Source organism: Halichoeres trimaculatus, unplaced genomic scaffold (assembly GCF_033239565.1).
Source record: "Halichoeres trimaculatus isolate MK-OKI-2021-1 unplaced genomic scaffold, fHalTri1.1 fHalTri1_scaffold_4, whole genome shotgun sequence".
Lineage (NCBI taxonomy): Eukaryota > Metazoa > Chordata > Actinopteri > Labriformes > Labridae > Halichoeres > Halichoeres trimaculatus.
The window spans coordinates 17,896,673-17,924,622 of record NW_027437182.1 but is presented as its reverse complement, the minus strand read 5'-3'; the positions used below and the strand labels follow the sequence as shown (position 1 = coordinate 17,924,622).

General features: G+C 40.7%; 5 protein-coding genes across 5 annotated transcripts in view; 2 read left to right on the top strand and 3 right to left on the bottom strand.

The window, feature by feature from the left end:
• Positions 1-7: 7 nt before the first annotated feature.
• On the bottom strand, positions 8-7,079 carry tmem47 (transmembrane protein 47). Its single transcript, XM_074668023.1, has 3 exons — positions 6,653-7,079; positions 2,286-2,426; positions 8-1,673 (listed from the first exon to the last, which is right to left on the bottom strand). The coding sequence occupies exons 1-3, from the start codon at positions 6,876-6,878 to the stop codon at positions 1,495-1,497; spliced, it is 546 nt and encodes a 181-aa protein (XP_074524124.1). The 5' UTR covers positions 6,879-7,079; the 3' UTR covers positions 8-1,494.
• Positions 7,080-10,943: 3,864 nt separating this feature from the next.
• Positions 10,944-15,980, top strand: prrg1 (proline rich Gla (G-carboxyglutamic acid) 1). Its single transcript, XM_074667427.1, has 4 exons — positions 10,944-11,055; positions 11,860-11,900; positions 12,716-12,876; positions 13,626-15,980. The coding sequence occupies exons 2-4, from the start codon at positions 11,891-11,893 to the stop codon at positions 14,088-14,090; spliced, it is 636 nt and encodes a 211-aa protein (XP_074523528.1). The 5' UTR covers positions 10,944-11,055; positions 11,860-11,890; the 3' UTR covers positions 14,091-15,980.
• A 901-nt stretch (positions 15,981-16,881) lies between these two features.
• cpox (coproporphyrinogen oxidase) lies at positions 16,882-20,939 on the bottom strand. Its single transcript, XM_074667404.1, has 7 exons — positions 20,254-20,939; positions 20,008-20,151; positions 19,812-19,922; positions 19,575-19,716; positions 18,484-18,702; positions 17,683-17,787; positions 16,882-17,581 (listed from the first exon to the last, which is right to left on the bottom strand). The coding sequence occupies exons 1-7, from the start codon at positions 20,798-20,800 to the stop codon at positions 17,497-17,499; spliced, it is 1,353 nt and encodes a 450-aa protein (XP_074523505.1). The 5' UTR covers positions 20,801-20,939; the 3' UTR covers positions 16,882-17,496.
• Positions 20,940-21,576: 637 nt separating this feature from the next.
• On the top strand, positions 21,577-26,037 carry ccdc181 (coiled-coil domain containing 181). The gene is made up of 6 exons (XM_074668516.1): positions 21,577-21,790; positions 22,653-22,798; positions 23,106-24,053; positions 24,155-24,301; positions 24,423-24,580; positions 24,848-26,037. The coding sequence occupies exons 2-6, from the start codon at positions 22,697-22,699 to the stop codon at positions 25,017-25,019; spliced, it is 1,527 nt and encodes a 508-aa protein (XP_074524617.1). The 5' UTR covers positions 21,577-21,790; positions 22,653-22,696; the 3' UTR covers positions 25,020-26,037.
• Positions 26,038-26,139: 102 nt separating this feature from the next.
• The window catches only part of p3h2 (prolyl 3-hydroxylase 2), a 66,980-nt gene continuing 65,169 nt past the window's right edge, over positions 26,140-27,950 (bottom strand). Inside the window, exon 15 of the mRNA XM_074669103.1 lies at positions 26,140-27,414. Coding sequence (XP_074525204.1) covers positions 27,322-27,414 — 93 coding nt within the window. The 3' untranslated portion in view covers positions 26,140-27,321. The remainder of the gene's footprint in view (positions 27,415-27,950) is intronic.

Below are 27,950 nucleotides of genomic sequence, written 5' to 3'. Positions count from 1 at the left end.
GTGAATGTTCATTCAGTACATATTTATTATATTAGTTATCAAACCAGTGGGGTCATCATGATAAACTCAGCAGCAAATGGAAGTAGCATGCACGCATTCACTTTGTCTAATTCATCAGGAGGGATGAAGTAGACTCTGGGAGTTCCTGGCCATCCCAAAAGATATTTCAGAGGAGTTTTCACCACGGCTGCTCTCCTGCAACCACAAGTCCCATCTTTCTTTACTCCAATTCTTCTTTCAGGGTTCAAACCCCTGTTTCCTCTTCATGAGTGGTCCATCCAGTCTCAATAACATTACTCATGCACAGCACACCTCTTGAAGTGCTTCGATAGGAAACTTAGATTTGATTCAAAACCTATTTCACTGAATTTTTCAGTGGCTACAACAACATTCTGCTACAGCGTCTCCCTAACTGAAACAGAAAAATCTACTTCTGTATTCTTTTTCTACTGAGAGCTTTCCTGTTTCCTACAGATGGAGGAGATAAGGAGGCATCACATGGGGTGGTGTGTGAGCACATGCTGGGTGGTATGATCATGCAGGCATGGGTGCACACTCAACAACAGACATGGTCATTTGCCATTTCCCCCTCACTGGTTTTGAAATGAATATGACATTATGTTGCACGAACAGATAATACAACATTATATTTAAGTGTAGCTATAACTTGGGGTATACTGCATGTTTACAGATGCAGCCGCTGTTTGCATGTGACATACAATGTGCTATTTAATACCAACCCATGTTTCTCTCACCTCTATGTTATTATTTAGAGAGTAGCTGTGGAATGTTTTACAGTCTTAGGTAGTTTCTGTTTATTATCACAATCCCTAACCCTTTCAGTAGTCTAAAATAGAAAAATGGAGACAGTCCTTTGGATCCTCATGACTTATTTAACAATGTATTCCTCTCTACTGCAGGAAGAGGGCAAGGCCAAGTTCCAGATGTAATGCATCTGTGTGGAAAAGCAGCCTGTCACATTTCCTCGCTTTGTCATTGTCAGGATATCATTTCAATGGAGACTTTTTTTCCTCCTTGGATTCGTCACTGTCCTGATTGGTCCAGCTTTACATTGTTCATTTTGCTCCTTGCTCCAATTGGTAACTTAGTCCATCATTTTGTCCTGGTATGGGGTCAGTGAATCCATCTGTTCTCTTCAGATTTTCTGCGCACACTAAAACCTACTGGAGGTTCACTTAAAGGGGACGCAGGCATATCTGAGACGTGATCTCTCTCTGTATGACACAGCCTGCTTTGGAGTCACTTCAAAACAGTTTGTTGCCAAAAAAAAGGATCAGAGGTTTCAGTCCAGATAAGTAAAGATTGTCTGAGTAAATAAATTCACAGTGTCGAATGGTTCCAGTCCTGAAAGTAACGGTAAGGTTTCTTTATTTCTTTTATTATGCTTCTGTGGTTGTGCACTGTGTAACAGATATGAAGTTCCTATCACTGAGAGACTGCAGAGTCTCAGTGCGTCCCTTCTTCTTACATGATTTAGTAGTAGTCTTCATAGTTTTTGGGGTTGAGGCAGTAGAGGATGGCTCCTCCAAAAGAGAAGATGGTGGATCCCCAGGCCAGGCCGTAGCCCCAGTTAAACTCGTGGTACACCCTCAGGCTGACAGTCTCTATGAACTTGATAGGGAAGAGGACCAAGCTGCACACCTGGAGCACCACTGGAGAGGTAAACAGGAAAGGAGAGAATATTAGTTTCAGTACAAAGTAAGACAGGTTGACATTGATACTGGAATCTGTTCAAACAAATAAACACAGATCTGTTAGGAAGCCTGAAAGTTACACTGCAAAAACTGAAATCTCATCAAGTGTTTTTGTCTTATTTTCAGTAAAAAATTCCTTTTTAGACTCAATATGAGCCAAATTCACATGACCAATCCAGAAAAATATCTTGTTTAAAGTTATTTAAGGAAAAAAAATGAGGTCTGAATTGCTCGTAACCAGTAAAAAAAAAAATCTGCCAATGGAACAAGAGAAAAGTTACTTGTATTAAGACATTGTTCTAGTCTCAAGGAAATTTTCAAGCAATTTTTTCTTGTTCCATTGGCAGATTTTTTTACTGGTTACAAGCGATTCAAACCTCATTTTTGTACTGATAACTTCAAACAAGACATTTTTTCTGGATTGATAAGTTGAAAGTGGCTCATATCAAATATAATAAGACAATTTTTACTTAAAAAAGACAAAAACACTTGATAAGATTTCAGTTTTTTGCAGTGTACTGCTTTTGTTTTCTCTTTCATCTACTCTGACTTGTTTTTCTCTTTACCCACCTGCAGCGAACAGCATGACAGCCACTGGCTTGTAACAGCGGCTCCTGGAGCTGAAGCACAGGGAGATCAGGGCCACGAGGAAGGAGAGCTGGGTGAGGGCCCCTCCTCCTATCAGCAGGGCCAGTGTGGCAATCTGCCAGTCTGGGGTAAACACACACACACACACACACACACACAGACAGAAGGAGGGAGTGAGGTGGGAAAGGCATGAAATCACACTGAGATAGAGAGTGACATAGGTAGCTAAAACGAGGTTACTCTGGAGAGCCGTGTCTGAGCTGCTGACAGCAGGAGGAGGAGGAAGGTGGGTAGATGAAAAGGACGGGGAAAAGTAAAAGAGGCAGGCAGCAGAACAGGTCACAGGCCATATTGGTCATGCTCAATCTCAAACTGCAGAAAAGCATTTCCACCCACTCAATGTGGTAAATTACCGCAGTGTAAACACAAAATATTTGTGGTTAAGGGGCTGAACAATTCCTCATGAATATTCTGAGAGGCTGGTGATGGCTCATAATGTTTTGATGCGAGTCACTGGGGACCAGTGGCAAGAGAAGAATGTGAACCATGCTGTGAGTTACCCTCAGACCAAGCAGAAGTTTCTGGCTTACAAGGAAAAACTAAAAAAAACACACACACAAGCCTGACTACATATGTGCGAAGTTCAGCGCTTCATTAACAGATCCCAGAGAAGCATTCTGTGAGGTGACTCAGATAATGAGTATCCCTCTGTATTGACTGATGTCAGCTCAGCAGCCTTCTCAGCAATTCACTCAGATTTACTGAAAATAACAAGTGTTGTATCCCTCCTCCTTCCTTAGTCCTGTAAAGTGGAATTTAACTATAAATTGAATGTTTGTTTAGAAGAAAAACCACATCATCATCATCATTCTTTGTACAAAAAAAGATGATTTGTTTTATAAAATCAGCTCACAGACTTTAATTTGTCATGGGACAATAACTGAAGGCTGTTGAGACAAACTGTTATTGTTTAGAGTCTAAAGGTCTCTTTCATGGCCTTAGTGTGTGCTAACGGAAACAGGAGGTCTTCATGTAAACAGGCAAAGGATATTATGATGAGGCATTTGATTACACGGGAGGAAATAATTTAAAGCGCAGAGGGTGAAAAAAAAACATCAAAGCATTAAGGGGATTGAGCTCTGAATAAGTGATTCAATATTTGGAGGAAAAGCACAAACAGAGGGACTTAAAGTTAGAATATGTGATGTCTTTTTTAATATTGCACATGGTATTGTCTATAATAGAGTCCAGGAAATAAAAAAGATGAAGCAGTGCCAAGAATATTTCCTCTCTATTGAGGCAGAAAATCATTAAAACATTCTCCAGCAGAGAGAAAGTGACGGAGGATAAGCTGCTTAAAATACAGTTCCCACTCCTGTTGGAGGGGAACTTTATACCAGAGGCCAAGCAGCTCAAATATAAACAAACATCAACTTCTTTTGACCAAATATGGTTCAGGATCGAGAGTTTAAAAATGGGCCCTGTCACCACAGGATGTTGGAAAGAGCCCACAAAAAGCAGAGCACCAGCTCCCTCCAGCCTCCAGCTTGCACAACTCCAAGCACCCCCCACCTCCTCCTCCTTGAAGACTGGCCCCTTCACTTTTTCTCCCACTGCCTCTCGGAAAGGGGCCACAGCGAATTGACCTGCAGTTGTCAGAGCTCATCGCGGGTAAGATATCCTCTCTAGGTCAGTTTCAGCCCATGCAGTCTCCAAGCAAAAGCCTTATCAGTGCTCCGGTGAAACAGCAGGATGCATTTCAGATTTGGAACCGGCTCCCTGCACAAGAAACACAGCCAGAGTAGGAGCGCTCAAAGGCTTTGACAAACAGGCAGAGCCAAAGTATTAATCCAAGCCCTGCATGATGACAGATGGAAAAGGAGATACAGTAGACAAGATCCAATCTTAGCATTAATTATGTGCATGTCAGGGAGTGCTGAGGTGCTAATCGAAAAAATCCTTCTGGGCCCCCAAGTCTGTTCCTTTGTTGGAGACAATGGTGGAAGATCTGTGTCACAGAAGAGCCTCTAGTGTCTCTCTGGCTGTCACACACACTCATCTCACTCTCTCAGGGCAGCAGGATGGAGAAGTTTAAGAAACACAAAGTTGAGCAGAGGTTCCTAGTTCAAAATGGCAGGGTCTACAGGCACTGAGACGGTCACCCAAATATATAACCGTTCATGAATTTCATTTTCAATGTCCTTCACCACTGAGATGCCTGACTGAAATGCTCATAAACTGGCTCCACACTTGTCCTCGTCATATCGCACCAACACGGCATCCACACACACTTCTCTTGCACGACCGTTCCACATTCCTGGTCCTGTGTCAGGTCTTTATCTCCTATGCTTGACCTTTGACCCCCTGCTTAAGCATGCGTGTGGAAAGGCGGGAAACGGAAAGAGAAGAAGCGTTACAATCTGTGTATTTTCTACACTTCATGAGCATGTAACAAAGCCATATTTCTTCCTTTTGTCTTCAAGGTGCTCCAGACAAACAAACAACACACATGCAGACCTTGCAGAAAAAAAGCCGAAAACATCTGAGCAGCCAGCTGGTGTTTCAAACTAACAGGATTTATTTAATGCCCAGAGCATGACACTGAGGAAATATTGGGGGGCTGACGAGGGGAGGGGTAGAAACTGATTACTGGGATTCGAATCAATAAGCCCAGCCAAGCACAAGCCTGAGGAAATGGGCAGTTTGCTGTGTGCATTTACTGTGGTATGCTGCTGCTGCTGCTGCTGCTGAGGGCAGAGAGCTGACACGGAGACTGCATGTCTTTATATGGCACCAAAGTGCACTTTGTCTGCGCTGACAGAGGAGGACTGGGGCCAGCATGACCTGCAGTTACTCATCCCGCAGACAGAAAGAAAACAGTTTGTCAGACTAACAAAAACACAATTCACCAAGAAGCACACAGGGAGAGGTCAGGGGCAGCAGAAAGTGAAGTAGTTGGACTGAATATGTGGCAGTAAACACACAAAGTGAAGAGAGGTGTAGTCAGGAGTGTGCTGATAAGTTTTACAGAAAATCAACATTCACACAGCAGAGATAAACTACTTGGGCTGATCAAAATCCTGCTGTGATCAACTCACTCAAGTCCTAAGTGGCACATATGTCCTCGTCCTGGACTCATTCTACATTATATAGTCTTTCTTAACAGCAGTAATGCATACTGTGGTCGAAAAACATATAAGTTTCTCAATAGAATACCTCCAGCTTCAGATTTTTCAGGGATCCAAGAGTAACATTAGCCTTTATAGCAGCAAGGCATGCACAAAAGCTGTCCTCATGTAGTTATTATTGTGTTGTTTATAGAGTAAAAGTGACTTATTCTCAACTAACTTTCATTAAATAGATTCATTGTACATATTTTATAACTTCGTATTTATGCTGTTTAGTATATTTTCATTTTTAAGTCAATCTGCTGTAGGACAGCTGCTTCTTACTTTCATTGTCTATTGTCTGTGATGCGCCGTAAAAAACAGGACAAATTCCATGGATGTATAAACCTACTTGGCACTACATCCTGATTCCCATTTTTCCTGACACTGAATAGCCGGCTGTTGTGGAAAAATGAAATACTTCCAGACAGAAAAAAAACCTTCATGGGGACTCCATCAGGAAGTTTCCCTCCTTAAAAAAAAAAAAAAAAATCCTGCATTTCTGGAGTGCTTCACTTGTCTCCCTGGTTACTAATCTACAGGCATCTGGATCTCTGGGGAGCTCTCTGCTCTGAGTTGCCCTTGCTCCTTGGCCGGTGAAGAAACCCACACAAAGGCTCATTTTGTGAGCAACAAAAGGCCAAATGAAACCCCAGCTGGACCGCTCCTGGCGAGGCAGAATTCCCACATCATTCAGTGGTGTACTGGGCAAATGTTTCGCAAAACAAAGTAAGCCAGAAAAACAGAAAAAAGGTGTCTCATTCATCACCTTTGAGCTCAAGGACAAACTTTTTATCAGTAGAGTTTATCATCTCCCACTTTGAAAACAGTGTTTGCTACACATTGTTCACTATCTTATTACATATGGAGAAGTTCAGCAGTTGAAATTAACCAGGCAACAGCTAATTATAAAGTAATTAACATTTAGCACTCTCCTGGGTGATGTTTTATAATTGTCACCCACTGAACACATTGGCTCAGCAGAGCTCTGCCTGTAGGGACTCTTTGTTATCCCCTATTTGAATATGAATGTAGGGGTCTGTCGGCACCCCAAAATCTGCCATGAAACATCCCTAAACTACAACACCCAACTGGATTTAAACTTCCTAAACAACATGGTGGCGCATCACTCCATCATCCCGGGTGGGAGCGTGTTTACGGGCACATTAGCGTGTGTCTCACCGGTGGCCAGCGTGCTGCTGCAGGACCAGACCTCGGAGCTGACGGGCTTCCAGCAGGACTCCCACATGGACAGGTAGTACTGGTCATCCGCCGTGACCCACGCCGGGCTCAGCAGGGCACCGATATCCAGACACAGAGCGAGAAACACGCACACAAGTCCCACTAACTTCAGCGGAGTCAGCGTCGAGACCCGGACCTCCTCTGTGCCACTCACGGATGAAGCCATGTCTAAAGTATCCCACACATTTACAGACACCAGGGAAAGAAGAAGGAAAACATGCGCGTGTTCCCTCGGTGGTGTCAGACTTTTTCCTAAAAGCCACGAACAGATTCAGTTAAAGCTAAGTTGTATTTCTCCCCAGCTCTCGCCCGTGCTGGGTGAAGCGGGATGGGGAGGCGCGCGGAGCCGCTTCAGCTGCTGCTGCTGTCGCTGAGGAACAGCGCTGTGCGGACCAGAGAGCCCCAGATCAGTGAAATGACAGAGAGCTGCACCTGCTGGGTCCTAGTGCCTAAATCTCCCATTACATTCATACAGCCCCCCCTCTCTATGTCTCACTCTTGGCTAAAGTAACAGAAAAGCGATATGTCATTTAAATTGTGGAGAATAGCAGGCTCAAAAGTCATAAACATAATATCAAATGACAGAAATCTGATATTAAAGTTCAAACAATTTAAATCAGAAGCTAATGTGAGCATTTTCATGACATACGACCTCATGATGTTTCTGAATTTATTTATTTACTCATTCCATATCTTCTTACCTAGAATTTTTGCTTTTTTAAAAATTTTATTTACAGTTTTAGGAATTCAAAATACAACCAAACACAGAACATAATAAAAAAAAGCATGATTTCTGATCCTTAAAATTTGATAAAGAGTAAACAAGTTGATAAAAAATATATATCACCAAACAAATGTGTTTGGAGACAATGTGGAAAGTACAAAGCAGCTAGAAGCATCCACAGACCCCCAGACCTGAATCAGCATCAGAGGCATGTTGCTAGACACCAATACAGCTGACCTTCATTTTATCTTGTAGGCCTATGTAAAAAATGCATTTTCCACATTTTTTTGTTTAGGAGGAGGAGGATTGTTTTGTTTGATGATGCATCAACTGTGAAAATCCAGACTGATACTGACAGAGATGTTTTACACTACAATTTTATAGACAGTTCCAAAGCCAATATGATTTTTTATTTTTTGGCTACTGTAATTCTTAGTGTCTGCTTTTAAATGACATGTAAGGTTCAAAACATTTCAAACAGATGAGACAAGTTAATGAATGCAAGACAAATATTTACTTTACAGAGATAGCGTGGGAGTCACTGCTGGAGTATCCCTGGCTCTTGAACTCAATGTAACCGAAGGGTCTCTGCCCTGGGTAGAGCAAAGTCTCTCCCATCCCCCTGGATTCCAGATACTCTTGATGGAGCTGTTGGCCAATGGTGTCATGAGATGAATAAGTTGATCAACCAGTGAAAACTGGGTAATTCATGAAGAGATGATTTAAGAAATGGTCTAAGGCGAAAATGCTGATAATGCTGAGGAGAATGGGACAACTGGAAGGTGGAGAGTCACACTTTATGAAGAACACAGATATTACAGACCAAGCTCCATGAGGGGAGGCTGGGATAAGATATGGCTAAAAAACAGTTAAACCTCGCTACATGAATGTATGACATATCCAGGGAAATAATAGGTCTGTTGCCCCAGGCATATATATATATATATATATATATATATATATATATATATATATATATATATATATATATATATATATATATATATATATATATATATATATATATATATATATCATTTCCTCTTGGTTCAATAGCAGCCCTGTAATCTATTGGTCTGATCTCAGCAGTGAAATCACTTTTATCAGCATCATTAGTTGTTTTTCAGTCTCCTTTGCTGCTTCCATATTTATGGAGTCAAAGAGCAGATATGCAGAAATGTTTGAGGATTTGTATTTATCGTTGATGTTTCGAATGTAATAGTGCTCTTGACAATCCAACCAGATTTACACAAAACAGAAGTGGTTGACACATTCTTCATATTCAACTTTTTAATCAATTCCAGTGAGCAGAGGAGGTGTTTCTACAACTTCTAAAAAGGTTTAAAAAAATCCAGATATTAAAAAATGATACTTCACTTCACAACAGCTACCATCATAAGGTCTGACATCCAGCAATGACAAATCTCATTCAAAAGATAAGTCATTTATAATTTTTACTCATTTAACTGACATATTCCAACATTTCATGGATCTCTTTAGGTAGCACTTTGTAGAATACCACATTTTCTGTCAGTCTTGCACACATACACACAAACACACTCTGCTGAGGGAAGCTTACACTGCTCATTTTTTTCCTAATTGAACTTCACTAATCCCTTGCCCTTTGGGAACAATCTCAGAACGAGTTCATATTGATTAACACAAGCACACATGCACACAAATGAGAGTTTCTGGAGGACAATTAATTTTATGGTTACATTTGAACAGGAATGCAACATTAATTTTTCTGTTTTACTTCTTGTAAATTTCATGGAGCTAAAGGTTACTGACATTAGGTAAAAAATATAGTTGTTCAGCTAATGAATAAATTTTTGCTGCTGTTAAAGGCTTATATGATGAGTAGTGTGTGTGTGTGTGTGTGTGTGTGTGTGTGTGTGTGTGTGTGTGTGTGTGTGTGTGTGTGTGTGTGTGTGTGTTCTTCATCATTAAAGCTGATTTCAGGAAAACACAAACACACACTTTCTTGAAAGCTGGGTGATAATTTTAGTCATAGTTAGCCATAATCTTGAAGAAATCCAGTGAACAAAAACTATAAATGGAAAAAAAAATATGTTAGTGCCGTTAGATTATCCACATCACATGGTTACAACATGAGACAAGACCTTCTTACTAATTTTTGTACGTTTATTAGGAGAAATCTACAGTTGCCCTGAAGTGCAAAACACAGCCAAAAGAAAAATAAAAAAAATAAAATATGATGAAGGCTTTTATGGGATAGCAAGTAACTACTAAGTAACTAGTAGTTACTGAGTTAAAGTAATTTGACCAATAAAATAAATTAAAAAAAACCTTTTCCTATAATAATATGAAATTGCATGTATCTTTTTTTGCAGAGTTTTTCAATGTTATCAGCACAGCAGCTTTACTGGTGTTCTCTAAAGTCTTAACAGTATACAAAAAATGTGCCACAGAAAAAAAAATAATAATAAAAAAAGCAGTCTCACACACAAAAGTGAAGTAGCAGTAGTGTGCAGCTCCTCCAGGTAGTATTGGCAATGTATGACCATATCAGCTATTACCTTAGCTATGGTCATACTAAAAATCATGAAAAATAATCAAGGATATGGATGATATTGGATCAGTCCTTCCCTACACAGTGCATCATGGATTATTATTGCTTGTGAATAACTGGGTCTTTCAGGAAGGAACAGGAAGGAAGCTGCCTCTTTTGCTCTTTTGTGTGTGTGTGTGTGTGTGTGTGTGTGTGTGTGTGTGTGTGTGTGTGTGTGTGTGTGTGTGTGTGTGTGTGTGTGTGTGTGTGTGTGTGTGTGTGTGTGTGTGTGAATTAGTGTGTGTGAATTAGTGTGCTTAAAATAAACAAGGTTCATTCATGATAGAAAGTAATTAGTCTAGGTCATTGGGCTACTAGGTTACAGCAAACTCATTTGAATCAATAGCCAAGGCTATAGCCTTATACAGCAGTGCATTTTTTAAAAATGTCGCCCTTGTTATTTGCCATGAACTATGACAGACAACCATGATCTCTGTGATCCACACTGCCCCCTTTTATATAGAATGTGAACGCATAAGTATCCTGATCACTCAGGTCTGATTCAAATTAACAAGAAGTTTAGTGCAGTTAAGCTGTGGAGGAAAAGATTTAGCCAGCCATTAACCCGTATTATTTGAACCACATATGAACAATGCAGCCCAAGTGCCTACCATTTCCATTTTCTCTTTTGTGCTTGTGTTTCCATTTTTGTGTTTGTGTCCTCTTTTCTGTTTTTGAGTTACCTTTTATACTTTTGTGCTTTGCACTTAAGGGCCACCCTAAGGTTGACACCTTTCAGTGTCTGGTGGTAACAACAAAGTCAGCTGCCCAGATGCACATGAGTTCTTTTCTTGAACTGACTGGATTCACTTCCTCCCATCAACCATCATAGGAGTTTCATGATATGCAGAAATCGAGGTGAAACTGAAGTCACGAGTTGCGTGGGTTCGTTTGATCTCTCGACTGTCCCTTTAACTCAGAGCTAGAGCCAGTTGTTGGGATTGCCGTCCGCAAACACAGCTCTGCGCATGCGCGACATACATAGCAACACTTGAGGGCAGCGGAGAAGACGAGGGATTGCCTATGCGCATTTTGGGGACGAAAAAGGTAAGCATTCGTCTTTAAGTCATTCCTGCTGTTGCTAACCCGGAGAACAGCATGTTATACGTAATAGAGGTCCTTCTTTTGACCTCTGTTGTGGGATATCCGGTCGTTTGTATCATGTGTCGCTCGTTAATTCGCATCCGTTAGGCACTCTGGTCCTACAAATCATCACCGGTTGTCAATACATGGGGCGCTAACCAGATCCAATCCACAACGTAACGCTTCTAATAGTGTATCTGCAGCGGCAGTAAAGCTAAGCTAACATTGGTTTAGCTCTGAGTAAGATTACATTTTCACTGGTTATCCGTATAACGGGGCGGCGGCGCTTTGTTTGTGATGTTTCCGACTCCTGCGATCTATTCTGGGAAGCGACGAGCAGGATTCCCGTAACACATCCATGTGTAACAGTGACCAGCAGCCGCCATTGGTCACTTACAGTGAGGACTGGGATGCACTACCTTCATAACTTAATGATGGCTTAAAATGCCTCAGAACTTTTATTTACTATTCGTCCTGTTGAAATGTAGGTGCTCAGTTTTCTTCCCAGTGCCAGGTGATATTTTCATGTTGCCGCGCTTTGTTTTTTCTTTGAAACGTACTTGTTTTTGAGATGATCTCGTATTGGACAGTCAAATGTCTTATAAATACTGCATTGGGATGACCGTCTTCAGTTGCTCACGCCATGTATGAATCTAGTCACAGAGATGGGTTTTAATGTATGAACAGTCATAGAATAGTAGAGTATACATGCACTAATGTATAAGCAGGTTCAAAGCTGTATGTTAATATGTGTTTGCTTTTCAACAGACTAATCACCCCAAACAGACCCTCAGGAATCATGGGGAGTGGTGAGTTTGTTTTATACTGAGCCTGAAGGCATCACAATTAGACTACATTTCCATCCTTTTCTGATCTCATCAGAAGCTCTTCTCAAATTCCTGTTTTCCTTTTCTATTGTTAAACAGTGTTTGTCAAACACAATATAAACGATGGAATGTCACTCTTCAGGTTTTTCTGTTCTCTATAGCAAACAATAACCATTCTCTCCTGAGGGAGTTTCCTGTTATCCTGCATTTTGCCTATATATTTACATATGCTGTGCTTTAGTCTTGAACTGTCGAAATCCCTGAATTTATGAGTCACACTGACAGCCGCCATTACTTGTTAAATCGTTTGCACATCAGACATTCCCAGGGCATGCTGTGGCATTTTCTATGCAGTTTCAGTTGGAGAGTTTATGTTCGGGTGTGTGAAACAGAGGGCCACTCTGTTCCTCTAAGTTCATTCCTCCAGTTTCTCTTATGCGGCCCAGGGATGGATGCCTAAATCAAAGGACCTTTTGTTTTTATGCAGAAATGTGGGCTTTGGGCAGCGCTCAGCTCTGCTCTGTAGCCTTTGTTTTCTTCCCCACCTCGCTCCCTCTCCCTTTTTTTTGGCTTTTTTTCAACATGTCTATCCTCTTTTCCTTCATCTGCTTCACTCCTCTCTCCTTCAGCACTATCCCACTTCCTTCTCCATGCTGTTCCACTTACTGACTCTCCCCCAGCTTTTCATTTTTTTCTTGTCACTGTTTGTTATCTTGAGGCATGTAGGTCTTTTTTGCCATACATCTTTAAATTTTACATCATTTACATCTTTTTCTCCTTCTTGTGTCCTCTTTCAGTGTTCCTGCCAGCAGACGCGGCCCATTCTGTGCTGCGACGGCTGCGCAGGGCTAACTTCTTGTTGGAGGAGATGAAGCAGGGTAACATCCAGCGAGAATGCCGTGAGGAGATCTGTACCTATGAGGAAGCCCGCGAAGCCTTTGAGAATGATGAGAAGACGGTAAGCACATGGGAGATGACGTAGACCTGCATTTCCTCCTGTCTTTAGGGCTGAACATTCAGGAAACACATAAAGCCTCTGTAGCTTGGTGATTGTGGATAAATGTGGCTTCTCACAGGATAGACTATTAGGTCATTTATTTGCAAGCTGAGAAGTAGGGAACGTGTCTTTGAAGATTTCCCAGTTGACTTGTGACAAGTCTAACAGAAATTTACCTTTGTTCATGGTAGGTCACAAGTGTGAAAATTAAAACTGTTTTGTTTGATCTGTAGCTGATCTGTTAGGAATCTCTGCACATCTAGAGCTAAAATCCACAAAGCATGGTCCCTGCTACTGATAAATTGGAGAAAAAATACAGTAAATTCCTTTAAAAGTGCTATTAAGTAAGGTTTATGTGTCAAGTTGGGAAACTCAATGTCAAGAGTAGCTTTTGGAATGTGGGTGTTTTTTTCAGGAAGTGATGATTATCGACAGGAAGAACAGCCGAGTGCTTGCTGGAGAGGGGCTGTATTTGTAAAACTATTGTGAGAGGCCAGGGGGCAAAGTCACAGTCATCTGGCCACTCTTTGTTCTGGCGTTGTTGCGTGCTGCCTTTGTGTTGCAGTAATCCAGATAAAGTGTATTATACAGTGGACACTGTGTACTCTGTGACTCTTTTTTTAAAAAACATTCTGGTGCCACAGTGTTTCAGTTTGCAGTTTGATCACTGTGCTGATTTTGATAAAATGTGTCCGTCTCCTTGCCTGCAGAGACGGTTCTGGGACGAGTATGTGCGGGAGAGCAGTCCATCTGGAGGGCTGGAGACAGTAGTGGGCGGAGTCCACTCTCTCTACTTGATTGTGCCATTGCTGCTGGTGGTGCTCATCATTGCTGCCGTTGCCATCACTGTGTGGCGCTGCCATTCTCGTAAGCGCTCGCAGCGCAGCCCCAGCCTGGGACACTCACATCATGACCACGTCCTGTCAGTGGTCTCAATGGACCATTGGGGGAGGGATTACCACCATGGTGACCAATCAGAACTCAGCGTCCACAGCAGCCCAGTTTATCCAGGCTCTGAGATCACATCAGGGAGAGGAGGTGCTGGAGATCCTCCACCGTCTTACGAGGAAGCTGTGGGCCATGCAGATGTGCAAATAGAAACAGAGCCTCCTCCACAGTACGAGGATATTGTCAACACCAGCTCTTCGAGTGGCAACGGTTCCCATGGGAAGTAAACCTATCTCTCACTACCACCTCAACAAAAGCCCTAACCTACATTAAGAACTTACAGTCATTACAAATTGCCACTGTTGTGGAGACACCAGCCTTCCCCATTCAACACAAACCCAATTAACTGTGTGCTCTATGGACTAATGCAATGTTTGCCGGAGCCAAGGCTGTTGAAAATTTGCACTAACCTTTTCTCATTGAGGTGAAGTGACAGCAGGAAGGAGCAAATGATAATGCAAGCCAAAACTAAGCATCACCTCTGCTGATTTTGATCAAGATGCATCTTTGCTGTCACACTGTAGCAAATCATTTCACCTGGTGGACATTACAAATGAAGCATGTGACAGGAGAAAAAAGTCTGATTGACTCAATGAAGGACTTCTATTCTAAAAGTGTATGTATGGGGTTGGAGTGATGCTTTACTGAAGGTTTGTGCCAATTCGTTCAATGGTTCTTCTACTTTTAGGACCATTTGATTTGAACATTGTTGTATGCACTGACTTTAATATATTGTTTTGTGAATTTTCTTTGGAATATTCAAAAACATTGTAGCATAATAAATGTGAAGTAATGTGAAAGGCTGCCCATAATTTAATATTGTAAAGGGAGCTTTAAGACCCAGCTAAGTAGTTTGTGATCAGGCTGTAGAAGCCAGTCAACACTGTGAAAAAATATGAGGTTTGGTGCTTCTGATCAAGTTTAAAACTATTAGTGGCCAAATCAGGTTAAATTAGTTGTGTTAGTCACTTTTGATTCCAGGATTTTAAAATGATGCAGGTTTTAATGTTCAAGTTGCCAAATGAAAGCATCACTCCACACCTTCAGAATACACTCGCAATATTTTCCATGTGAAATGAAAATAGGGCCATCAGTCATAAAGGGAGGTGCTGACACTTGTCATATTTGTGTATATTTGGTAACGCATGTAGCTTGACCAGAACAGCTGATGTTGTACTGAACACTGTTGACTGTCAGTGCTCACTGGTCCACACTCACACCTGAGCTGCACAGAGCTGCTTCTACTGTGAATATTTGTCTCTTACCTTTTCCCCTTAAAGCAAATGTATCCGTGTTGAGATGTGACTACGGTCTTGACTTATAGTACCCAGAAGATTCTTCACATAGGTTTGCAGCTTCACCATTAATGTATACTGTGGGGTGAGCTAAACAGGAGTGTGGGACTGAGAGCAATAGACTGAAGTTTTGTGAAAAAGAGATTAAACATTACAATGAACAGAGATCATGTTTAGCATGTGTAATGTATCTGTATATAAAAATGTATAGTCTGTATGTATGAAAGTGAGATAAAGTGAGATTGTTTTTTTACTGCAGGGGTGCAGTGAATGCATTAATAACTATCCTCCTGTAGGTTGTAACTAAATGAAGGCACTTTGTGTTAAGCTCAAAATGAGCTGTTGGATGAAAACTAGGACAGGTTTGGTTTAACGTCGTCCACGTCACTCTCAATCGTACTGATGTCACTGTAATCCTCTGAAAAGTGCTCATACTCTTTATGCAACGTTGCTGCATACACTCTGAAAACCAAATATATCCGTCTGACGTCTGTGAATACTGATAAATGTAACACATGTCCTGTCTGCACCTCACTCTGAGCACTGACTATTATCTGACTTTTTTGTGAGTTGACCTGTGAACCTCAGCACTTGCTATGACCTTTAACTGAGTTGTGCTGGTGGAGGGAGCCATTTTGGTTGGGTCACTTGTTGTACTGTTACTTGCAGAGCTCTTTCTTCCTTTTTTTTTTTTTTTTTTTTTTTTACAATGCCTTATTAAACAAACAAAATGTTCTATAACATTTAATGCAAGGGAACTTGTTATAAATCCTTGATATGTGCAAAAGCTTGAATTAATTTGTAATAAAACTTAAAGAAATACATGTTTCCTCAGTTTCAGTTTGTTAGCATTAAAACAAATCTAATATGTTTAATATATATTTATATCTCCAGCACGCAAAATAGTTGTTCCATAAGATAATTACATTGTTCACACAAGATAACTTCTACACATATTATAAATGTTTGTACAATTTAGGACTTAAAGAGATCACTAGGATTAAGACTATGTGTTAGAAAATGAATTTTCATTGCAGTTTTGTGGAAAGTCTGTGACTGATACTGCACAAAATGCTGCACAAACAGCATTCAACATTTCCCACTGCACAGTTTTTAATTAGTGATGTGTTTGCAAAAGTAACATAAACAAAAACATGACACAAAGAGGTACACCAATCAGCAAAGGTATAAGAGAGCTACCTCTTTGTCCACAGGGGGGCAGAAAAATCAACAAAACCCCCAAATTCCTCCTAATAGCCTTTTATGATAAGTTATAGATAAATGCATTAAGTTGCGCACAACAAACAACACGGTACAAAGAAGTTTGGAGTGCTAGAGCTTGAGTACCTGATTTATTTGGAGAACTTAAAAAAGGCTTTTTGTTTGGATTTTTCTGTTTATTCACTGGGATCAAAGGGGTTTGAAAAACAAGTTGCTAGCAACATATTTGACTGTTGAAAGAGTTTTTCTTTTCAGCTTTCTTCTTCATTTAATGTGTCACTTGACCTGTGACTCACATTCATCCTCTTCATGGAACAAAATCTGAAATACTCCTCCTCAAGTACTGTTTCATTTTTCTGCTGCTTAAACAAGTGAATGACTCATTAACCACATAGGAGTGGCCCATAGTTTGTTAATGGAGGTCATGAAGGATCAGTGTCATTACCAATACTTCTATTATTTTGCCTGGATTGAAAAAATAACTCATTGTTGTGAGCAAGTATTACAATATCAAGATTTATTCAAGTTTCATACAAGTGGTGGCAATCAAACGTACAAACAGTGGCTCAGTTTGTCCCTTTTTCCTTTCAGTGCTTTGTAAGAGAGTGGAGCTCTGACAGCTGAGAGCAGGCCTTACTAGGGTCAGGCACAAAACAAAACAAAAAAAACTCAACACATCTAGTATTTAAAACAAATATTCTTGCTGCTGGGACTTTATAACATGATAATGACCCAAAAGCAATTACAATAATAACAACCTGTCACAAAGATTCAATTTTTTGGTCTTATTTTTAGACTGCCATGCAGTGCGCCATGGCACAAAAGCTCAGTAATCACATTAAAAAAACCTTGTCTTATTATCAATAGCAATTCTGTCCCACCAAAAATTTGAATCAATAAGGCTGATTTAAGATAATACAAGCAAAAAAAATAAGAGCGATAAGTACCAGGGTTGATTAAAAAAGTAGCCACATCAGTGCAAAGCAACTTTGTATTATTTTGGTAAACACAGTGTTCACTGCTGCTGATCTTGTCAAACAGGTCACACCATTATTCATAAAAACAAAGCCCATTTCCTGGCGTTTCGTATTGACATGTAAACCTTTAATCACTGTGCTTACACCCACTCCTTGGGGTTTTGTAGCACCTCCAGCATCTTTGCCTCTCGGGTACCTTTGGCAGGCTCGTGCATGTATTCCCACCTGAGGATGACAGGTGAGTTTGTTACCAGGCAACGCAGACAGCTGATTTCTGTCACACAGAAGCAGGAGGCTAATGCTGCTTTCGAGCAGAGTTTTCTTACCTAGCAGTGAGGGGGAGGGACATGAGGATGCTCTCAATTCGGGAGCCTGGTGTAGCCAAGCCAAACTTCACACCCCTGTCATACACCAGGTTGAACTCAACATACCTGCAACAAAAATGCACTAAGATTACAGGAGACACTAGGAGGCTCCACTGGTTTATGATAGACTTCTGAAAGCTGAAAAATCAAGAAAAACTGGAATCTGTGGCTCTTGAAATGAGGATGTAATTCATTTCCTCTTTCTGTTCCAATGAATTTAATTTTGTAAAATTATTTAAGACTTTGTTTGATGCATGTATGAGCTGCTGAGCATCTCAGATCAAATCAGATTTAAATTCAAAATTAATTGGGTGCTAAATAGTAACCATCATCAAGTCCTTGTCTGAGCCGCTATTCAATAACAAGCTTTTAAGTCCACTCTCTTGAGGTCTCGGTCTCTTATTCTGATTCCCTCCTGAGACAGAAAACTCAAGATCAGCTTTAAACCTTATCTGACGTGCATCAAGTCATTTCCAGAAATTACTCTGCGTCCCATCAATGGGTGTCATTGTTTCTTTTAACTAAAGCTTGTTCTTAAAGCTGATACGTGATCATATACATATAATATATCATACTTTATAAACAGGCTTCATTCTGTTTTAAAATCATTCAAAGTTTGTAAGTGTATGATTAGGCTTTTTTTTAAGATACTAAAAGTATGACACCTGCAGTAGTCATATATAGTCGTATATGTCTATTATTTATGGTTAAATGTATCATTCTCAGGTTAAGATATTGCTTAAACGCATACTCTTCTCTCACCTTCCTCTTCGCACCTGCTGCCAGTCCTTTTCCTCCTCAGTGAAGGGGTCGTTCAGGTGTTTGTTTACGATTGGCAAGTAACAAGGCACTACAGTGCGGGCACAACTTTTCACAAAGCTGAACGCCTCCTCCTGATTTGGAGAATCCAGATCATCAAAGAAGATCCCTCCTATTCCTCGAGTCTCTCCTCTGTGTCGTATGTAAAAATATCTGTCACACCTGAACACCAAAACAATTGGTCAGGTAAATCAATTAGTTTTTCTGTCGGAACATAAACAACTTGAACAGATATGTTAGCGGTTACAAACAAAACAATAAAATGTGTTAGTGTCCTCAAACACATGATTATACAGTTTTGTTTTTTCCTCCTATTTTTGCCTAAGGAAAAAACATTACCACGTAATAGCTGGCACCATCAGGTCAGATGTATTACTGCCTTTAATGGGGGCAGTTACGCTCCAGTTTCAGCCTGTCCTGCGTCACTTTATGATGATCATTTATACTCTTTGACTCTATTCTGTCTGTTATAGAAGAAGCAACTTTTTTTTCCATGACAACTTTTCACATTCAGAATAAATTAATTCCTTTTAACAATCTTAGCAATGCTTTGATCTTTCTATTTTTTCAGCAAGCTGAACCTCTGTAGCTTGTTGTCCAAGATACATTATGGTGATACAGCACTAAATATAAACAAGGTATAAGTCCATCTATAGAGACAGAGTGCTCATGCTAAAGCATATTTAGCTAATCTTAGTTTAACATCAAGACTAAGCAAGTGGAGACAACTTGCTTGTCTTTACTTAGAAGGCCAAAGAACTTCTTACAATGATTTTTTCAGTATGACCCGAATAAATTAACCACACCCACCCAGTCATATCCACTGTGGTCATTCCCTGGTTCAACGGTCTTCTTGTAACTGCAGATTTAAGGCAAAGGCTTTCCCTTATCACTGTCTCACAGTGAGGATACACCCATTGTAATCCACGCACTCAAATACTTAGAAATCAAACCCATGAATGTGTACGTGCTGAAGCTCATGCTCAATTTGTGAAGTTTCACAAATGCAAAATTACTTCAGGATAAGCTAATACCATTTCTTGAAGTCAGGGTAGTACTGTGAATGGTGTTTGTCGCAGGCTTCCTTTAGGGTGTTGTGGAAGTGAAGTGCATCTTCTTCGTTGATATAAACTGGAGTCAGGTCTGTGCCTCCTCCAAACCACCACTGCTTTGAGCCTTAAAGAGACAAACAAGGGATATCATTCATCCGTGGACTCAATAGTGTCACTGACACCAAGACACAACAGCTGACGGCAGAGTAGCAAACTCACCATCTTCCTCTTCAATCTCAAAGTATCTGTAGTTGAAATGCACTGTGGGGATGTGGGGGTTCTTGGGATGGATGACAGAGCTCACACCCATGGCACAAAACGGCAGCTTACCTAAGAGACATGAAACATTATAAATACAAAGTGACTGAATGTGAATAATCCCAGCTCAATTTAAAAAGCTTCACAGAAATCTCACCATCTTTCCCTTTGAGGACTTTCCCTCTGCTCCTCATCTGCTTGGCGGCCTCCTCAGTCAGATGTCCAAACACCACTGACACATTGACTCCTGCTTTCTCAAACACCTTTCCATCTTGCATCACACAGCTGATTCCTCCGCCGCCTGTCAAACACACAAAGCACACATCATGCTGCATCTCAACATCCTCTGGCGTTTTAGAAAGGATAAACATACTTCTTATTGAGCATTTTCCGCCCTCCTCACCTTCCTTTCTGTGCCACCTGTCCACCTTGAACGTTCCACCATCCACCTCCTGTAGGGCTTTACAGAAGTCGGCCTGCGTCTCCATGATCAGCATCTCCATCCTCGTACTCATATCCCCTTTCCTCTCCTGCAGCACAGCGATATCAGTCACCGGAGGAGACATGAACTCCCGGCATCTCTCCAAGATATCTCCTTCTTCCTCTTTGACCACAGCTGGGGACACTTTCGTTGCCATTTCAGCACGCTGGAAGTGGTTAGCATTGGCTAAAACCCCAGCTACTGCCGCTGTCACTGCCGCTGCTCCAGTGAGCGCCAGGGCTCCCCTCCTGGATCCTCCGGCTGCGGTCTTGCCCGTGGTCCCCTGAGACATGAACCGTACACTGGAACCTCTGGACCATCTCGTCCGCGGAAGTGAAGTAAATGACTGGCTGTGAGCAGAGACTAACGGCGAATGCGACTCTCCTGCTCTGGCAAGACCCTTTAAATGTGCCAGTAAACATCTTCTTGTAGTAGTTTGAGCCATTAAACATAAAACTATGGTGGCCATTTATATGATAAACACGACCTATTTCCCCGGTGCGTCGCGGTCTTAGTCCGTTAAACTGACTCAAAACATTATCAGAAGTTGTTCTGCCGACGTGCTATCAGTCATGCGTCAATAAGTGACACGTTAAGGGGCGTGTAATATTCGAGGGACCAAGTGCATTATGGGAAATGCTGTTCTCTTATATTCAAAATATCGACAGCACCAGTAAGCAAGACTCAAAAAACAAACTCAAATACCCAGAGTGCATTTCGTTTGAAAAACGTTGCATTTGGGAACTTTATTACTGAACAGTTAACATACGATCTTAAATACGAAAATGCGATAGTGTGTATATAAGTATGTTTTCTACGTCTCAACAGAACAGAACCAAACTGAAGCAGGGCCACTGATGTATTTAAATTGATATGCGTTGCATACTTTTCACAATCATGGAGATCACAACACAATGAAGATGTGTTAAATGTTCTATTAACAAACGTATCAGCCCTTTATTATTGCCTTTCATTGACTATGACACCAAAAATAAAGTTACTAAATGAGAGGTGTTCTATTGTTATTCCCACCAGTTTAATAACTGCCTGTTTAAAATTAATCGGAGTCGCAAAATCTTTATAAAGTCTCGCCCAATGACATTTAATGCCATTTTTTTTTCTCTCCCGCGGGCGACCCCGAACAAATTTCGCTCGCCCCTATCATTGTGTGTCCAAGGAGCTGTTAATACTTAAAACTGAATTTGGTTGCGCCTGTTTCCTCTGTGCGCATGCGCCAGTAGTAAAGCGTGTTGTAGGTCTCTATGGCGACAGGTCTATTAAACCCTTTAGTGCAGCACAGGGACTAGAAGCAGATTATGTGCACAAGTGTTGCTCCGTAGACTGCTAGGGAAAATGTGGGGCACTTAAGCAAAGAGTTAGACTCAAAATAACCCAAATTTAAGTCTCTTTTACCGCTTTTAACTCGACTGGATTACTGCGCACGAACCCGCGGCTGCTGGTGAGTTTGTCATCCACTTCAAGACATTCAAGTGCTCTTGATTACCAGAGGGAGGTAAAAATGCATCACATTATCCCTATGGACGTGGAATGTACTCATTTTACAATTATGCTGCTAAACGCTGTACACACTATTTATGCTGTAAATACAAACTGAAATAGTCGAAGTATTAAAAACTAAGTCTTACAGCCAGTAAACCTGATGTTGAGCTACAGCAGGGCCTTTGCCCTTTAAAATGTAACCTTTTTGCCTGAGGAGGGGATAAATGTGGAACAAAAATACAAGAAACTAAAGTTTGGGTAACCTTGTAGTATTCGTGTTTAACCAGCAGATGGTGACAAATAGCTGGCACATGTTTCAGCACAGCTATTGAAACATGAAGTGGGAAAAAAAGTTAGGCCTGTTGACAAGTGAGAGTGTGGATGGTATGGTAAATGACTCTGAATAAGTGTGCTTAAGAGAATATATAAACTGAAAAAGGGTGTATTTAAGTCCACGATACAAAAAAAATAATAATCAGTTAATATTATGCTTCAGGGTGTTCTTCACTTAATTGCCTAAAGTCAACAATATCACTTCACTGGAAGACCTCTGGGAGCTATAACATATACTTGTTTCATAAGAGTTCAGTCCATAACTTGTTACACCAGACATTTGTGAGGGACAGAAACTTTGCCATCAAGTAAGTAGGTACAGAGATATGTATCTAATTATCAAAAACCCAACCCAAAGCGAAAGGTTTTCATTGTGCTACCACAAATATCCAGAACATATTTTTTCTGGTGATTAGTTGATATGTGAATGTTGAGATATTGCTGTCATGTCAACCATTGTTTATCTGCCGTCTTTGCTTGTTTTGAAGAAATATCTGGGTCATATTTGACTGATCTTTCTTCACTGAGGATTATGAGTGAGGTGGTTTGCACAAAGACTCAGGAAGAATATGAGGATGACTTTGAGAAGGACCTGGACTGGCTGATCAGGGAAGAGGGCCGGAGTGAGGATCAGGTACATCAGACCTGAAATGTTTATTAACACCAGTATAATTTTTTTCTGCCTGATTCTTTTTAAATTTCTTTTCTTTCTTGGTACTCTAACCTCGTCTGACGTATGACTGGGAAAAGTGTTGAGTTACCCAAGCTGGCATGTCTCTCTTTCAACTCTGTGCACATACAGTGACACACTTACACTGCTGCTGGATGCAATATTAATGAACATAATGACACGTGTGCTATCACACCTGCCATTATCTGCTGAATTTTGATGCTGTTCATTCATTCACATTTAGAATTGTAAAATAATCCCACTCCCACAGGGTCCTGACTATGAGGACATAGAGGCCGAAATTGATAGAGAGCTGGAAGCGGACGAGAAACAAAAAGGAATGAAAAGGAATCAGAAGAGTTTCAAGGAGGATGGTAAAGGAATTAAAACAGAGGTGGAAGAAGATGAGGAGCGGTGGCCTTCCCCGATGGATCCTTTAGAGTATGACTCTGACAGAGACAGCCCAAACAAGTCTTTGCTGGTAGTTCCTCCACCTCCTGGGATGGATGAGCAGACAGAAGAGGAGAAGAAGTACATACAAGAAAAGATCCAGCAGGCGAACCGGGAGCTGCAGGACCAGGAAGCTCCAGACATGACAAGACGCAGACGACTGCATTTTAAAGAGAAGCTGGTGGATCTGGTGGTGCCTCCTTTACAGTTTGAGAAAGATGGTAGTGAAGTGGAAGGAGTAAAAGACCAAGACAGACATAAAGAGTCTGAGACGGAGACTGAGGTATCAGGGAAGCTTTCAGAGCTCAAACTTTCTCCAAAGGAGGAGAGGATACGATCTGAAGGATGTGCTGGAGAGCAGGTGGTGAAAGAAGGACGAGTCCTTGTAGAAAGGGACGGTAAGTTTGATTGGGTCAGCCTGAAAGAGGTGGAGAGTCAGGGGCTTCTGCCACCAATAGCATGCAGTGACTATTCACGCTCCCCAACCCAGATTGAAAGCACCAGAAAAATTCCTAGGTCCTCCTCTTCCCCACTTCAGCAAGGAGGCTTAAATCACCCTCGTGCCCCAAGACCTCCAGCTCAGCCCAGAAGCCGACCCAGCTCAGCCAGCCACAGCCAGAGAGGACGAGGCAGGAGCAACAGCAGCAGCAGCAAGCGGCGGGTGCAGTCAGCCACTGGGACTAGTTGTCAAGCCACCTACACTCTCTCCCCACAGCAGAAAGAGCTGCTGCAGAGGGTCCAGGAGAGGAGAGAGAGACTGACCAGAGAGGTAGGACAGGGATGTTAAATTCCAGATTCAGATAATGAATGTGATGTAAATGTAGAGTTTAAGTCTTATGCTAATGTGTTAAGTCTTGTTTCCTGTGGCAGGCTGAACAGAGGAAGGCTGACGAAGAGGAGCAGAAAAGACAGGAGAACGAGCTGGCATTCAAAGCCTGGATGTTGAGGAAGAAAGAACAGCTTCAGGAGGAGAGAAGAATCCATAGAGCTCAGGAGATGGAGAGGATGACTTCTAAGGTACGGCCACAAGGGGGCGAACAACATGTTGGTGATGTACAGGAGGGATACAGGCCTGATTTGATGCATTAACTTGTAAATGTTTTTTTCTCCTTGATGTGTTTCTATGCCAATCATGTAGAGGGACTCCTGTGACCCTGAGGAGTCTTTTCGGCTGTGGCTTCAGAGGAAACAGGAGCAGCAGCAGAAAGATAAACAGCTGCAGGAGATGAAGAAGCTGGAGGAAGACAGTAGATATCTGTTGCGTAGCCGTGAGGAGTGTGAGCGTGCCTTTAAAGCGTGAGTGCACTTCTATCCAATGTATAGAAAAACTTCAAAATACTTTTTTTGCTGTTCTCCATTAACATTTGTTTCTATGACTGAGTGTTCACTAAACATCACAGTTTTTCTTTAACAAGTCAAACATTTTGGTAGACAGTGCAGTATCATTTTTTGATCCTCAGTAATCTCCATATTCAAAAAAGTACAATGTTTTTTTTTTCTTTTTTATTATCTGTGGAAACAGAGGTACTTCACACTTTGTTCCTGTTTTTTCTCTATCCTCAGGTGGCTAAAGCGGAAGTGGGTAGAGAAGCGAGTTGAGCAGCATGCAGCTCGAGAGCGCTCCCGCAGGTTGGTGCTGGAGGAGCGGCGTGCACGACGCATGAGGGACCTGATGTGTACCGTCGGTGAAAACAGGCCGTTCAGATTTACTGAACAGCTGACTTACCGCTACTGAAACAGTGAAACCAAACAGACCATCAGGTCTTCAGGCCATCATTAGAAAACATTTTATTCATTTTTTTAAAACAGTAACTGAAACACAAATAAGTCGTGTGTTCATTTTGACACCTGTGCTGTGTTTGGCAGACTTTTACCGCAGTGACCTCTACTAAGTATTAACATGACTGTGTAATTAAAGCACCAGGATTATTTTAAGTTTTTTGATTACGAAGAGTGACTGATATTGTTTTTACACTATATATTTTATGTAGTGGCAGATGCACTTTATTCTAAAAGGAATTCTTCATAAACCTGCAGCTTAAAGAGAGTCTATTGTGCTTTTCCATATTTTAAACATGGATCTCATTTAATAATTCTGGATTTCCATTATAAATGTGCAGATTTTCAAACTGCTACATAATCATACAATGTAGAAACATATCTGTAAACTGCTCAGAATGATACATTCAAAAAAGTAGCATGAGATCGTCATGAGTGCTGAGGGCATTGGATTAGGATCACACATGATGTAGAAATCAGTAAAACTGTCTGTCAAATGGTCTGTTCTAGAAATAGCACGAGATCTTCACGAGACTTCCTGAAATGATGAGATCATCACATAAGGGTCTCCCAACTTGTTCATGACATGTTGGAGTGATGGGCCTAAAACACTAAGGTCTGCTTAAAGCCCTGCTCTTGACAAGCTTCCTGAGGGCTGTCTAATCACAGCAGTGAAAATAAAGAGTTTCAGGCAGAGGCTGAATTCAGCTTTATCATTTTACACCAGTGTTAGAAAAATAGGGATATTTTCGGGCAGTAAATCATGTAAAGCTACTGAGGGGGGCATTAAAAAGCCTAAAAAAAGTGCAGTGCCCCTCTTTAACCATGAGAGCTGACCCAATAATTATGGTTTTCCTTTGTATCAGAGTGTTATTTAACTATATAAGATTACATCTTTTAGCAAGCAGATAAAACTAATTACACCTGACTGCTTAAGGGACATGGTACACATGTACTGTATCAGCGTTATCGTCTTAAATAAATTATTATATGATGAAAAAAACAATGTCTCATTTTTTTGTTGAGCAAGATCTCATCAACAAATAAACCAGATAAAGTAATGTAAGACATGGAGTATATTTTTTAATTTATAAACATGTACAAATACACGTTCTTGTGCTACAGCATTTCAGAATTAAATATCAGTGAAACAAAGTGTCCAACCTCTTAAAAACATCAGGACTACATTGCTGGTTAGCAGATTTAATCTAAGTATGAAAACAAGCTACTCTGTATGTTTCTCTCTGATGGATTTACAGTGCACGACTTGGACTATCACCTGTATCATCAACACAAATATAAAGACTCACAAAACCAGACAAATAAATATTCCTTTAAACAGGAACAATTGATAACTTTTATGAATAAAAGCTCCTCTTATTAATGCAGACAGTCACCGCAGCATCTGTCTATTATTTAAATCACATAAATAAAAATAAACACACACAACTGTTCAACCAGTACTGTGCTCTGTGTGCCTAAGAACAATTCATCACATGATAAACAAAAACAAAAAGAAGAAGGGGGTTTAGACACAGACAGTTTTAAACAGACACACAGAGAAAGATGGAGTGCATGGTCTTTAAATATTCAGCATAGTAGATCATCTCTTTCTTTACTATCTTTGCATGAGTGTTTTCTGATTTAAGATCAGATACCCAGACTTTACAAACAGTGTACTGCCTACATGAAAGAGAATTATTACTGGCACTTAATTATGAAACAGTAATTAATAGTGTGATGTTTAAGCTGGTGGACTAATAGAAAAGGAAAAGTACCTTTTTCTGATGAAACCGTTTGAACAACTGACGACTGAAGCAGAGCTACTTTTCAATATCTGTATATTTTCAGTGAGACCTGTTAATCTTTTGCTCAGATCAAGAAAAACTAAAGTTCTCACCCACGGTTCTTCTCTTTGGCGTCTTCACAGTTAAGTGAGATTAAAGTTGAAAGCAGTCTTATATTAAAACTGTCTACGCTGCCAACTCCCAAAATATACATCTACACCACGTGATTTAGATTTGTCTCTACTAGAAGCTGTCACTGGAGGGAAAGACAGTAACAAAGATAACTCAAGTACTGTACATCAAACAATAACAACAACATACTACTGATGACAAAACACAACAATATTATTTACCTTGCACTTCAAACAGTACAAAAATAGAAATGTTCTGATCCAAAGCTCAATTCAAGAAATATTTAAAATATATAATAAGATTTGCTGGATGGAGTTGGGGTGATGTGTTTGTTTGCTTCTATAGTTCATCTTTAGGGTTGATGTTGAGGCCTTGACCCCAAACTGCTTGTGTGTCTAATGCCTGGATCACCTCATCTGCTTGTAGTCTCTCCTAGTGGGAAAAAAAGAAGAAGAAAAAAAGAGATTGCTTTGTCTTTATACGGAAACTTTAAAATTAATTCAACCTTAAACATATATTCAGTCAAGATAGTCAAAACACAGGACTTAACTGAAGAATGAAGCGTGTGTTGTGATTGTGTCAGATCACAACAAATGTTTTCTACGAGCCATTATCACATTATCAACAAAAACCCAACATCTAGACAAAATAAAAAGTCATGTCCTCTTAATTCACCACGAGTAGAGCACTTTGCAGCATGGAGCATCTGGCAAAAATGTCTTATTTGTAGTGAAAAAAGTCTTTTAGACTTTATATGAGCCACTTTCAACTGAGTCCAGATAAAGTTTTTATTTCGAGTTACTAAAAGACAAATGGCACCTGGATGCTTGTAAGGAGTGAAAAAAAAGATGAAACCTGACAACCAATTTTTTCTCTTTTTTTTTTTCTCTAACATGACGTTTTTCCTGTCTTGCCCATGAGAAGGTAAGAAAAAGATAAGACTTAACGATTGCTCAGATTTTAGTTTT

Excerpts from the sequence above, each read along its gene's own strand:
- tmem47 (XM_074668023.1), bottom strand. The coding sequence starts at position 6,878 with ATGGCTTCATCCGTGAGTGGCACAGAGGAGGTCCGGGTCTCGACGCTG. Across the intron at positions 2,427-6,652 it reads CAGCAGCACGCTGGCCACCG|ACTGGCAGATTGCCACACTG; the intron begins GTGAGACACACG and ends TGTTTACCCCAG. Across the intron at positions 1,674-2,285 it reads TGTCATGCTGTTCGCTGCAG|TGGTGCTCCAGGTGTGCAGC; the intron begins GTGGGTAAAGAG and ends TTACCTCTCCAG.
- cpox (XM_074667404.1), bottom strand. The coding sequence starts at position 20,800 with ATGGCCACCATAGTTTTATGTTTAATGGCTCAAACTACTACAAGAAGA. Across the intron at positions 19,923-20,007 it reads AGTCCTCAAAGGGAAAGATG|GTAAGCTGCCGTTTTGTGCC; the intron begins GTGAGATTTCTG and ends CATGTCTCTTAG. Across the intron at positions 17,788-18,483 it reads CAGCAGGTGCGAAGAGGAAG|GTATGTTGAGTTCAACCTGG; the intron begins GTGAGAGAAGAG and ends TTTTTGTTGCAG.
- ccdc181 (XM_074668516.1), top strand. The coding sequence starts at position 22,697 with ATGAGTGAGGTGGTTTGCACAAAGACTCAGGAAGAATATGAGGATGAC. Across the intron at positions 24,302-24,422 it reads TGGAGAGGATGACTTCTAAG|AGGGACTCCTGTGACCCTGA; the intron begins GTACGGCCACAA and ends CCAATCATGTAG. Across the intron at positions 24,581-24,847 it reads TGTGAGCGTGCCTTTAAAGC|GTGGCTAAAGCGGAAGTGGG; the intron begins GTGAGTGCACTT and ends CTCTATCCTCAG.
- prrg1 (XM_074667427.1), top strand. Across the intron at positions 12,877-13,625 it reads TTGAGAATGATGAGAAGACG|AGACGGTTCTGGGACGAGTA; the intron begins GTAAGCACATGG and ends CCTTGCCTGCAG.